General features: G+C 47.1%; 1 protein-coding gene across 1 annotated transcript in view; it reads right to left on the reverse strand.

Annotated features, from left to right (window-relative positions):
* Nucleotides 1–3,676: 3,676 nt before the first annotated feature.
* MECR (mitochondrial trans-2-enoyl-CoA reductase) overlaps nt 3,677–13,969 on the reverse strand; it is a 39,733-nt gene continuing 29,440 nt past the window's right edge. Inside the window, exons 8-10 of the mRNA XM_027864412.1 lie at nt 6,895–6,955; nt 6,662–6,734; nt 3,677–4,066 (exon numbers count right to left, since the gene is read on the reverse strand). Of these exons, the coding sequence (XP_027720213.1) occupies nt 3,909–4,066; nt 6,662–6,734; nt 6,895–6,955 (292 nt within the window). The 3' untranslated portion in view covers nt 3,677–3,908. The remainder of the gene's footprint in view (nt 4,067–6,661; nt 6,735–6,894; nt 6,956–13,969) is intronic.

Here is a 13,969-nt window from a genome sequence, read left to right on the forward strand (position 1 = left end):
ACACACACACACACACACACACACACACACACACACACACACACACACGTTCAAGTGTTTCCCATTTGAAAACAAAACCATACCCACTTTTGTTTGACCCCACTACCCTCTCAAGCTGCCATCTTAAATTTCTCCTTCCCTTCATGAACTGTCAATAACTTTAACAAATCTTTTCACTTGCTGCCTGTATGTCCTGATCACCCACTCACTCCTCAACCTCATGCAAGCTGGTTTCCATCTTCACTGGGTTCCTGAAGTGGTTCTCTCAAAGGTCATGAATGACGGCCTAATCACCAAACCCAATGGCCTTTTCTCAGTCTTCATCCCCAGTGCCCTTCCAGCAGCATTTCTGTCCCATCACATATCCTGTCCTCTCTCCCTCCCCTTGGCTTGTGATAACACTTTCTCCTACTTCTCAAATGTCTCTCACCTCTTTGATCTCTCATTTTGGTTTCCTAGACATAGCCTGTTTTCTGAACTAATTTAATGTGGCCATTAAACAACTCAAGGCTTGAAACGTGTTGCTATCTTTAAATAAATGCTTGTCTGGAAGACGGGAAATGGCTTTAGGACAGGTTTGCTTAACCTGGGCTCTGATTTTTTTTTTTTTTAGTATTTTGATAATTGTACTTTAGTATAATTGCTTTCCTTTGTAATTCTATGCATTAAAAAATCTCATTCTATGAAGGGATCCATAGGCTTTACTAGACTGTCAGAGGAGTTGATGTCACAAAAGGAAAAGGATTAAAGCCTACTCAGGGCAAATACAAAGAGAAATGAGAGGAAATTCAGCTAATTTTGTTCTGCATATTGCCATATGTAATGGGTATTTGGATCCATACATCATTCCAGGTTTTGAAGTTTTAGAGGGGGGAAGTATGACTAGAATTTTCACAGAAATCTCATTAAAATTTCATGGAACACTGGAATGCTGTCCTATGGTTGGAGAAATGCTTGGATGTTATGAAAGCTCTTCTGACCTTCTTTCCTTTTTACTTCTTCCCCTTGGTTCTCTTATTTGCTCCTGAGGCTTCCACTATGTGGCTGACTCAAAATTAGCATTGCAGCTCTGATCACTCTCCCACGGTCCTGCCTTACATTTCCAAGACTCTAATGGGCAGCTCCAGCTGGATGTCTCACTGACACTTCAAACACTAAATGTCCAAAACCAAATTCATCATCTTTCTCCCCAAATCCGCTCCTTTGATTCGACTTTCTAGTCATTAACTTAATTCCCCTCCCAGGCCACCTGATGATATTCAGTGTTGTACAAAACCTGTCAATTCTACCTCGGCCTCCCTTCCTTCTCATTCCACTTGCCCCTACTCTAGTCAAGGTCTCCATTACTTCTTGCCTGGAGGCTGCAATAGAGTTTTAACTGTTCTCTTCACCTCCAGTCTCTCTCTCTTCCTATCTATCCAATATATACAATTAGAATAATTTTCCTAAAGCAAAACTCTGATCAGGTTATTTGTCTATTCAAAAACCTTCAGTGGTGCCCAGTTCCTAGCATAGCACTGAATGCCCTTTATGGTCTGGCCCCAACATACTTTTTAAGCCACATCTCCTGACGCTCCAACTAAACTGCCCATGAATGCAGAATTTCAAGAGTCAGCAGGGACTTTGGTCACCATCTACAGAGTCCAATCTCTACCCAAACAGGAATCCTGCAACAGAACCTTCATCAACACAACCGAGTAATCATGTAGGCATTGTGTGAAGACCTTCACAAGGAGGAAGAGGTCCTTCCCCACAAAGCAGCCCTTTGCACTGCTTCATAGGTCTAGCTACTAGGAAGCTTCCTCTGACATCAAGCCTGAAGCAAGAATCTTCCCTTCTCCAGGTAAACATCCTGCTCCAATTTATCTTCAGATGCCATGATTCTGAGTTGTTTCATCATCCTGGCCACCCTTTGGCTTATCAGTGTCCCCCTGAAACTAAACACAATACTCTTCCTATGTTCTCCCCAGGGCAGATGAGGGCAGGTCTAACACCTCCATAGTCCTGAATACTATGCCTCTTAACACGGCCAGCTTTTCTGGCCATGTACCGAGGCCAGAGCCCACTAAGACCCCCTGGATCTTTTTCAGACAAATTGCTGACTTGCCATGCCTCTCCCACCTTGTATACGTGAATATGGGTTCTGGAACACAAGTATCAGACTTTACATTCATTCCTATTAAATCCCTCTTTTTTAGAATTTGGCCCAGCATTCTTCTCCCCCCCCCCCCCATTCCCCGGTGAGGCAATTGGGGTTAAGTGACTTGCCCAAAGTCACACGGCTATTGTTATGTGTCTGAGGCTGGATTTGAACTCAGGTCCTCTTGATTCCAGGGCCAGTGCTCTTTTCATGTGCCACCTAGCTGCCCCTGGCCCAGCTTTCTTGTTCAAATCCCTTACCAGCCCTCCTCACCCGCCAAGAACCTTTCTCTCATCTCCTTCCTGAAAACTCACAGCACTTTTTTTTTTTAAACCTCTGATGATGTCATCTACTTTGTAGCCTTGCTATTTCTGTGGGTACTTTGCCTCCCTACACTCCTGGAGGGCAGCTCTAACTCATTTCTCAATGAACTCCCTCTGGGCACTTGCCACAGGGTTCTGCGCACATCAGACATCCCTTCAGTGTTTGTGGTTGGGCAGATGCAAGCACTGCTGGGGAGGAGAGGGACCTTCCCTGTCAGTTCTAAAATGGTCACTTTTCAGGCAGGACAGGGCCTCCAGAGCTCTAGGGAAGGTGTTCCCCAAAGTCTTCATGCAGTTTTCAGCTTTAATAGCCAAGACGTTGTGGAAACTCCATACACGCCCATGCTCTGACCGCACCCTGGCAGAGATGCCCCTGGAGCTCATCACACAGAGAAAGGTAGGAAGCTGCCCTGCCTGTGCAGGGGAGGATTCTCTTCTGTCAGTCTTGATAATAGTCAGAACCCTTCAGGGTTGATTTCACATACTACCCCTCCCCCAAGTGAAGGTACTTCTGGAACTTAGGCCCTGGAGAGGTCAGGCATGGATGGGGGAGAACAGAGGGAGTGGCCTCCCAATTCTGTCTGACTCCTCTTCCACTCGGCCTGCAATCACATTCCTTCCCCCTAAGGCTCGGGAGGCTAGAGGCTAGGCTTCAGGGGGAATGAGTGCTGGGGGTCACATCCTCTGAGACATGGCTAGGTGGGGCTTTACAGAGAACTCAGCGGCTCTGCTACCCAGTCAGGAATTCTAACCAGGCAGCCCTGAGTCTGAGGAGTGAGGCCACACAGACCACGACGTTATAAAGCCAAGGAAGGTGGGGGAAGGTGGGGGATACCCAGAGACACTCCGCTCTCCCTGTCAAGACAGAGGCAGGGAACTCTAATCCCTAACTCTACCTCTCTATCCTCTTCCAGAGGGTGGACCAGCATCTAGGCTCTAGAGGACATATAATGAGGCCTGACCACCTCTGGCTTCCACGATTACTTCCTATCCCTCAGCTTAGCATTTCTGTCCCTCTTGGTCACATGCCCACCTTGCTCCCAAACTACAAAGCTCAGAGCTGGATCATGAAGTGTCCTCCCCTGCACGCCAAACTTCTGGTACTTTTAAGATTCTCCATGCTGGGCAGTAAGTGGGGAAAAGCAAAGTGAGACCTTGTGAATGCCTCCAAATAGCCAGCACCCTGATACCCAGTGGGAAAAGACTGCTTCTGTTTAAGAAGAATCACACTTTATTAGTGAAGCCCAGGGCTGGTGCCCAGGTGATGGCTTAAAGGCCTCTGTTTCCTAATCTCAGAATCAGGCTCGCCTTGGGGAGCAGTGATGCTGCAAAGAGAGGCTGTGGTGGAGAGAGCACGTGGCCAAGAACTGATACAGGAGATGAGGGGCCTGCCACACTCCTCCACCACTGGTTCATGATGCCCAGTTACTCATCCTCCTGGCTTGTTACATGATGAGAATCTGCTTTGAGGAAATGAAGGGCTTCATGCAGGCCTCCAGAGCTACCTGGTAATCCTGCAGTGGGACCTCAGAGCAGAACGGAGCCGTGAGTTGCCCTCGGCGGATGAAGTCACACAGGGTGAGGATCATCTCCTTGAACTGGTCTGTGAGAGGAGAGAGGATGTGGGAAGGGTCACAGGGCTCTGCAATGGACAGCTAATTATATGGGGAAACTGAGGCTGGAAGAAGGGAAGGGACTGGCTCAAGATCACACAAATATAGACTAAATGAAGCAGGAATGGAACCCAGGCCCCCTGCTCTAAATCCAATGCTCAATCCATCCCCCTCCACGCATGTCTTCATCGTTTTCTGTGTCACCTCTGGGGTATCTAGTGTAAAATCAGTATTGTCTTCAAATGACCTTCGAGGAAATTGGAAATTCCTTTAACTTGCCTACCTCTCTCCTGTTTAAAAAAAAAAAAATCTAGTTTTCCACCTTAAGACATAACCAATATGTAAATTTATTTTGTTTGACTATATTTGTTTTAAGGGAGGACTTTTTTTTTTTGGTGGACAGAAAATGGTGGAAGAAAAATAAAAAAAAAAAGAAAGCAAAGACCATCACTGAAACATGTCAAAACTAGCCAGAAGAAAGAAGGAAGGAAGACAAGCAGGGCAGTGGGGGCAGCACTGTGTCAGACGCGATAGGCTGTCAAGGGGTGAAGCTGTACTAGGACTTAAGGGGTCCAGCGCTGTCTACTGAAAGTGGCAAGCTGTAGGTAATATTCACGGTTAGAATTCTGTCTTCCTGTTCTTTATACATGGAAATATCCATGGCTGTTATGTTTGTCAAGTTCACAGTAATTTTTAAAAACTATTAGCTCAGTTGGTTTTGAGACATTTATCACCTCCTAAACCTTGCCACGTCCACAGGGCCTCTCCCCCAAAGAAAGAAGCAGAAGTGGCGAAGGGGTTGGCAGCTGCCCAGGCTTCCTTGCAGCTGATGGTCTCCCCTCGCCTACCCAGGCCCTTGCAGGCTCCTGAGCTGGCCTGCACTCGTGGACGTCGGCGTATCTTCACCTGCTCCTCCTCTCCCACAGTTTCAGGAGAGATATCTCTTCTCTATAAAGCCCCCCCCCCCCGCCCCGCCCCATCTCCTGAGGGATCTCAAGAGGGAAGAGACAAGTAAAACACAGAGAAAGGACCAGCTGCAGCCCAGCAGGGGGAGGTCCCAAAGGCAGTGGTTGCAATGGGACTTTGGCGAAACAACTTTGACCCTGATGTGGATGGGAAGGCAGCCAGGTGTGAGGTAAAGATTTAGCACGTGGGGGGGGTGTGGGGGAGAGAATAAGCATTTATACAGTGCCTACTGTGTGCCAGGCACGGGGCTAAGTGCTGTCACAAATATCACCTTACTTGATCCTCACAACAACCCTGGGAGGGAGGTGCTATTATCTCCATTTTACAGTTGAGGAAACTGAGGCAAACAGAGGTGAAGTGACTTGCCAGATCATTCAGCCAGAAGTGCCCGAGGTCAGATTTGAACTCAGATCTTCTTGGCTCCAGGTCCAGTGCTCTATCCACTGTGGAAGCCCTGGCTTGCCAGATGGGGGAACACTGCCTGGGCACCCCCTCCCCCAGGAAGGCAGCATGCAATACCAGATGGTGGTAATACACCTGGGTTCACGTCGAGGCTCTACTACCTTGGGCAAGTCTTTTTCCTCTATGAGCCTCTGTTTCCTCATCTGGAAAATGGAGAGAATTGTCTGTGAAGTCCTTGTACTTTATATCTTCGGGAGTTACCAGCAAGATCAGCTGAGAGAGGACACCCAAAGTTCTTTGTCCCCAGGACAGGCACAGTGAATGGAGCTATCATCAGCACCATGCAGGACGCCAAGAGTGCTGGCTGGGTCAGCTCACAGCAAAGCAACCCAGAGCGATCAGGGAAGGATTCCTCCAACAGAGCAGGGAGGGGAGGAAGGAAGAGCCGTGGGATGAATGCAAAGGATGCATAAGCAGCTTTCCTGGAGCGCCCAAGGCTCTCCTGCTACTGCAGGAACTAAGCCCCTGGCATCCCTTTCCATAGCCCCCAATCCTCTGTACATCCTTCCCTTGCACTTGGGTTCTTGGGGCTGGCCTTGGGTGTCAGGAAGAGACAGGAGGAGGGTAAGCAAAGGCCAGCTGGGGAATGCTTTTCCCTCAGATCTAATGCTTGGGTTTAAGTTCAAGCTCACTTCCTGGAGACCTAACAATCTCAGGTTCTGGTCTAGGGTGCTTCCTGTTTGGGTTTATTCTGCCCCAGAAGAATGAAGTTTTGTCCTAGCATCTCCAGCACCTGGTACAGTGGCTGGAACAGAGGAAACAGGGACAAGGAGTGACCCTGTGATTCCCTGATTATAGGGAACTTCCAGGTAAGGAAAGGTCCTCTATTAATGTGGGTAATGTCACCCTCTCTGCAATCCCATGGTGTTAAAGAGCTGCCTAGAACAAGGAGAGGCTGAGTGTTACGCTCAGGGTTACACAACCAGGATGTCAGAAGCAGCACTAGAACCCAGGTCGTTTTGTCTTTGAGACCAATTGTCTCTTCTCTATGCCAGGCCTCCTTGCTGGCTGGCACACAGTAGGAGCTTAATGTTGACTGAATGAAAGCAAAAAGAGCCATGTTCCCCCAGGGCCCAGCAGGCCTCCTTGGGTTTCCCCAGGCACCCCCCACCATCCCATCATCCCCCTGGCTTGAGCTCACGTCACTCCTCACTCACCTGTACCATGGTCTTTATTCCACTGAGACATCCAGAAGCCCCGGAGCTTGATGTCCTTAAAAATGAATGAGCTCTGTGGACACAGGAAGAGAAACAGGGCTCAGAAAAGAGCAGAACATTAGCGCGAAAGATGGAAATGCAGGGGCCTGGTCTGAGGTGTTGGGGAGGGAGCCCGGCTCTCCCCTGACTCCCTTTCCACTTCCGGATGGCAAGGAAACCCCGTGTCCACTCACCGTTGAGGCTGTGACTGGCTGCTTGGCCATCCCTCCATAGGTCACCATGGTGCCGCCGTTCCTGAAGAAATACCAGAGATAAGGGGTGGGGGGGGCAGAGAGCATTATTTTTGTCTTTACCCACTGACCAGCATGGTGATCCTTGTACACAGTAGGCACTTCATGTTTGCTGAATTCAACTAAGTTATTAAGTGCCTACTATGTTGAAGGTGCTGTTGTTATATACTGCCCCATAATTAATACTTGTTGGTTAATGGACGGTCACCGCACTACAGCAGTCAAATACCTCCCGAATCAGGAGTGACACTAAGCTCCATTCCTCAACTTCCCCTAGATGCCTGCTCCCCGGTTCTTAGAATTAGAAACTGATGGAATTGGATGATCCCTGAGGAAGGGACCTTAGGACATGGTGCTGAACCCTTACCTAAAGATTTCTACAGCATCACCAATGAGTCGTCATTTGGCCTCCACCTGAAGAGCCTTTGAGAACAGGGAGCTCGTGACGTCCTGAGCCAGCCCATTCTGCCTCCAAAGGCAGCTGTCTCCCTTCCACAGCCAAGCTTTGTCCTAGTTCTTGGGAGGCCAGGCAAACATATCTCATCCTTCTTCCATATTACAGCCCTTCAAATAGGTCAGGATAGCAAGCTATCACGCTCTTTCTACATCTTCTCTAGGTCCCACAGTCCTAGTTCCTCCCACAGATCCTGGTATGGCCTGATCTCCAGGCCTCACTTATCCACGCTAGCTCACTGGTCAACAAAGCCAACATGAGTGACAGATCACAGAAGGGAGAAGGATGATGTGGGAAGAGCATCAGGACATCAAATACAAGTTTTGGCTCTGCTACTACTAGGAACCTGTGTGACCTGAAACAGGCTCCTTCCCATCTCTTGGGCATCTGTAAAATGAGGGCGCTGAATGAGGATGGTCTAAGACACAGCTCTGACCACATCTCAGCATTAAAAATTCTCTCTCCAAGATCTCTTCAAAACCATAAGATTGAAAAACAAAGGGCAAGGGATTATCACATCTTTCATACATTCCTAAAAAGCTCAAAATCGGAAGAAATTCCCAGCACCTTATCAATGCTGGGAACTCCAGCCAAGTCCTAGGGAGTTGCCTGAGGCAGGAAGAGGTGATGTGACTTGCCCAGGGTCATACAGCTAGTTAAGTGTCAGAGATGGACCGAACTCAACTCTTCCTGATTCTCTGTGAAGCGTACCATCCACTAAGTCACACTGCCTCTAGAGAAAATTATGAGCTGACAATTCTGAGACTGCCCGCTACCTATGAAACTGGCAAATGCAATAAAAGATAATAAAATTGCAGGTTCAGCTGTGGTAAAATAGGCACACTATTTGGTAGAATCCTGAACTGGCCCAACACTTCTGGAAAGCGATATGGAATTACATCATCAGTGACAAAAATGTGCAGACCCTTTGTCTCGGTAGTACCACCACTGGGATAATATCTCAAGGCGAATATGGATAGAAAAAGAGACCTTGTCCAAGAGAACTGTGAGTTGCACTAATAGCAAAAAGCTGGAAATAAGCTAGGTGTCCATGGACTGGAATGGCTGAACAAATCACTATGGCAGGGTAATGTAATGGAATATCATTGTGCCATAAGAAACGACAAATAATCCAAAGAATTATAGGATGCCTTGTTCGAAGCAGAATGGGAGGAAGAGCTAAAAGAACACCATGCACTCACAGCTTTGTGGTTAAAGTCAACAACAATAAATCCCCATTACGTACACAGTAAAGGCAAAAGGGACCAAGAGAACCCGAACATCACCCACAGCAGGTGAACAGTGGAGCACGGTGTATTTCAGCCACACTTCGTACAATCACTGATAGACTGGGTGGTGGGGCTTCATCGTGCATGACTATTTTTCTTGTGCTCCTGATAATATATCTGAATACAAATCTATGTGCACTTGCTAACAGAACTGAAAATAAAATGCCTATTTTTTTTTTAACAAGAACCCTGGCTCTTTAGCTACAGATGGACAGGTCTTGTAAGGCTGTACGTGCACGCCTATTACAAGAAACATTCAACCCGTGGCTGGATGCCTGTCAGGCATGCTACTGAGGTCACTGGGGTGGGAGATGAATCAGAGGACCTCCAAAATGAGGAAATTGGGCCGAGGCGGGGCAACCAGAAAGGGCTGGTCCAGAGATACCTTGCCTGAGTCAGTCAGTCAACCAGCATTTATTAAATAGTTACTCTGCTATTGTTCAGTCGTGTTCCACTCTCTGTGACCCCACTGGGGTTTTCTTGTCCAATATCCTGGAGTGGTTTGGTGTTTCCTTCTCCAGCTCATTTTACAGATGAAGAAACTGAGGCAAACAGGGTGACATGACTTGTCTAGGGTCGCACGGCTAGATTTGAACTCGAGAAGATGAGTCTTCCTGACTCCTAGACTGGTACTCTATCTGCTGCACCGTCTAGCTGCCCTTCCTGTTAGGCATTGTGCTAGTGAAGGAGTCAGTGTTGTGAAGTGGATATGACACAGACCTTGGAGTTAGGAAGCCCTGGGTTCAGATTCTGCCTCAGATGCTTACTAGCTTATTTCCTCTGAGCCTCTGTTTCTTCATCTGTAAAATGGGGACAATAATACCTATAGTATTTCACTACCTAGTTGTAAAAATTAAATGATGGGGTGTATACAAAGTGCTCTCCAACCTTGAAGGCAGCATATACGTGGCAGATCCCTCTTTTTGGTTTATAGCTTGCACAGTGCAGGTCTGCCTTTAGCAAAACCCAATACTAGTACAAAGATTCTATTAACTTCCAAATATCTGGCTGACAGGCTCTCGGTGTGGGATGGAATGTATCTCATAAAGGCTGGTAAAAACATATTTGGGAATAACCAATCTTGGTCCCAAAGAAGAGATAATGATCCTTGTCTAGTGGGAAGCCTGGCACGATGGGAAGAGCCCTTGCTTCTTTTGTGCCCCTGATGTGACCCTGCTACCTGTGTGACCCTGGATAAATCATTTACCCTGTCTGGGGCTCAGTTTCCTCATTTGTCAAATGAGGGGATGGCGTTGGACTAGTCACTGGCATCAAACTCAAACCGAAATGGATCTTTGCTGGTGCAGACTGATTTAGAAAACCCCCAGGCAGTGAGTTAGACACCTCTACACTAGATGGCTGCTGAGGTCCTTCAGCTTCAAGTTATCATCCCATGATCCTGTGAGTCACTCGGCCTCTTAGGGTCTCAGTTTCCTCGTCTGCAAAATGAGTGGCTGAATTAGAATTCTTCTGAGATTCTTTCCAGCTGTGGCTCAATGATCCTAGCTAAGATCCCTGCTTTATGCAAAATTTTGCATATGTTATCAGAAATGGCCACTGTACTGGTTATTTCTGCTTGAATGTTTTCTTTGTTACTAAGGTGGGTTCAATTCCAGGGGTAGGTGCATGAGAGTTTTTTGTGTGTGTGTGTGTGTGTGTGTGTGTGTGTGTGTGAGAGAGAGAGGAAGAGAGATCCAGAAAGGATTAAGAATATATATTTTTTAAAAAAATATATACTTGCCTAGAGTCATATGAATACAATCAAAAGGCCTTTCAACTGAAAAGGAGGAACGAGAAGACCGCCAACTTATACCCACCAAGCTAGCTACCACCAAGAGTTGCTGCAATGTTGGAAGAAGACAAGAGCTGGGCAGTGAGGCCAAGCCATTCATACTGAAGAAAGGATACGTCACTAAACCCTAGGGCTGACAGATCAGCCGTCTCTCTCTAAATGCACAGAGCATGTGACAAGCAAGATGGATGGGAGATCTTACCATGAAGAGGAAGGTTTTGCTGAGATTTGGTGGGATGGGACTCATGAATGGAAAATGGCTCTGGAAATTTATACCTGGTCTAAGAGGAATGGGGCAGCACTGCACACTTTGGGTGTTTTCTTTTAAAAAAAAATTCAACTAATAAGCATTTATTCTGCCCCTTCCCACTTCTCCACTCCAAAACTGGGTGTTGCCTCTACGTATCCCTCCCAGCTGCTGGCCATTTAATGATCGCCTGCTGAACTGAGCTGACTTGTTGGGGCTGCAGCAGCAGGACTTCTGCTTTGGGGTGGGGTGGGAGTGCACGGCCTTAGAGCTTGCCAGTCCCTTCTCACTATGAGTCTCTGCTTCTACGAGCTAATGAACTGACTTAACCTGACGAACTCAAAGTGAATTAAATGCTTATCGTTTGGGGAAGCCTCATGCTCTCTGGGCTGCCCTACCTTTAAAAAAAAAAAGGCAGCATTACATATACTCATGTGAGGAAGTCCAGGAACAGAGACAGGGGAAGTAGCGTGGTAGAGAGAGAGCATTTAGGTGAAGATCGACACAGGTAGAAACAGGAGTGGTTTTGTCATCAGAGTCTACCACAGACCACCTGCCCAGAAGGAGGAAATGGATGAGTGATTTGGGAAGGAGAACTGGGAGAGGCCAGGGTCAAGAAAACCTAGAGAGGAGAGTATCTGGGTGAGGACGGTGACCAACTACGTCGAAGGCTGCAGAGAGGACAAGAAGGATGAGGACTGAGCTGGCCCTATTTTGTTTAATGTTTTTATTTATGGCTTGGATGAAGGTAAAGATGGCCCATCTTTCTAATGTGCACGCTATACAAAGCTAAGAAGGACAGCTAATACACTAGTCACAGACAAGTTTGTATTTTATCCTAGAGGCATCAGGGAGATCTGGAAACTTCTGGAGCCAGGATTCAAAAAAAATCCGAGAAGTTGGAACACTGGGCTGAACTGAATAAGATATAATGTAATAGAGAGGAAAGTTAAAATCTTACACTGGAGTTCAAAAGGCCAACTAGACAAGATGGCCCAGTTGTGCTTAGATAACAGTTGGTCCGAAAGAGATCTGGGAGTTTTAAAGGCCTCCAATCTCAGTGTCAGTCAACAGTAAGACATGGGAGCCAAGTAAGACATGGCTAAGCGTCCAGGACTAGGGAGATGGTAATTCCACGCGGAGTCCAGGGCTAGAACCCTGTACTCAGTCCTGGGACCACATTTTAGGAACGTCATGGATAAGTGAGATAGCATCCAGAGAAGGTCTTCAGAAATGTGAAAGGCCTCAATTTCATGGCATATGACGTTCAGCAGAAGGAACCAAGGATGTTGAACGTGGAGAAGACTTAGGGGAGAATGTGCTTCCTGCTTTTCAATCTTTAAAGCACATGGAAAAGGGAGTAGCATTATTTGGTTTGGCCACAAAAGGCAGAAGTAGGAGTGATGAGTAGAAGCTGCAGAGAAGCAGCTTCCGGGCTGGACAGCAGGAAAAAGTTCTTAGTAATGAGAGTGATCCACAAATGGGATGGGCTACCTAGGAGCTGGGGGCGCTTTCTCCTGTCCTCTAGGTCCTCAAGTAGAGGCTGGCTGAACACTGGTTGGGGCTGATGGAGAATGAGGTGGATGAGAAGGCCTTTGGGGTCCCTTCCAGTGCTTCCGTCCTTGGTTCGGCTGGTCTGGTCCTTGGGTGAGAGACCTCTTGACGATCCACACCTGAGCTGACACTCAGAGCCCTCCAGCTGGATGGGTTGCCTTCATACATATGCTGATGGGGCATCAGAAGAGGACTTCAGAGGAACAATAACCAAGCTTACAAATCAGTAACAAGGAGTGGGAAGGAATTATTCACCGTTCAAAAGAACTTAGCTTCCCTTTTGATACCTAGCTCCCATGGAAAATGTTTCAATTAGTCAAACTGTGATCCACGTGCACCTCTTTTTGAACACTCAGGGCATCAAGGGGAATACAGCTGTTTTCATCTGCTCTCACCCACAGCTTCAGAAGCATCACTCTTGTTAGTGTATCCTGCTCTTTTCTTCAATTACGTTTTGAGCCCTTCAAGAGAGGGATCAAAGCTTCTCGTTTGTTTGATACTGCCTGCCTAGATCAGCACTGCAGGGGTGGGGTGGGGCAGAGGGGGTGCTCCCTCATCCCATTTTCCAAAGCAGGGGAGCTAACAAAAGATGCTCTCAGCCAACACTAAGACTCTGGCAATCGAGCTCACCGTCCTAAGAGGAGCTAGGTTCAACACACATCAGGAAGGGCACTGGGGTGAGACGACTGAAAGCTATTTTTGACTTTCGGGTTCCAGATACCCTGGAACGCCTTATGGAGGAGAGAGGGAAGCAGAGGCTGTGTAGGAAATTCCAACAACTTATAATTACTGATCAACTATTACAATCCCATTAGTTCGTTATTTGAGTTAATCCCATGTCATTGGCTTTCATGGGAAGTAAATCTTACAACATTTGCAACATCTCCATGCGTCATTCAGTTCCCATGAAATCTGGAAGAATTTTAAACCTCTTAAAGGATTATCCTTCCCAAATTTAATACCAATACTGCCTCACATTTGTTTAATGCTTTATATTTTTCAATACTCTTTCACAAACTTCGTGTCAGTCAACGTTTGGGGAGGTGGGAATGGTAAGCAGGTTATGTCAACTTTCTCTTATTGATGAAAAAACAAAAACCAAAACCCAAAATACAGAGAGGATAAATACCCATCTAAAGTAGGCCTCTTCCACTCAGCGGGCCCCAGACGCAGCTTGCTCTTTCTGCTCCTCTCCTGTTCTTATCACCCTCACAGTCACTTAGGTTCGTAACCCTAAGATAATCCCTGACTCTGCTCTCGTCCCCTGTATCCAACCAGCTGCCAAGTCTCGTGGTTTCTACTCCCAAGGCTCTCCCACCTGCACTCTTCTTTACACTCATGCCTTCGTTACTTCTGGTCTGGGGTGCTGTACAGGCCTCCCAACTGGTCTCAGGCCCATCATCCTTCCAATCCATCTTCCACATGGCTGCCAACGTGATATTTCTAAAACCCAGATCTGGCAAAGCCACACCCTGGTTGACAAAGCTTTCTGTGGCTCCCTATTGCCTCTGGGACAAAATGCAAATTCTTCTATTTGGCATTTAAAGCCCTCATACTCTGGCTCCATACACACTACTCCTCTTTGGGCACTCTTTGTTTTAGCCAGACTACCCACATCTGTGTTTCTGTAAGGTTGTCCCTAGGCCTGGAACATATTCCTTCCTTACCTAGGTCTTTTAGAA

This window comes from Vombatus ursinus, unplaced genomic scaffold (assembly GCF_900497805.2).
Source record: "Vombatus ursinus unplaced genomic scaffold, bare-nosed wombat genome assembly UNPS02014775.1, whole genome shotgun sequence".
Lineage (NCBI taxonomy): Eukaryota > Metazoa > Chordata > Mammalia > Diprotodontia > Vombatidae > Vombatus > Vombatus ursinus.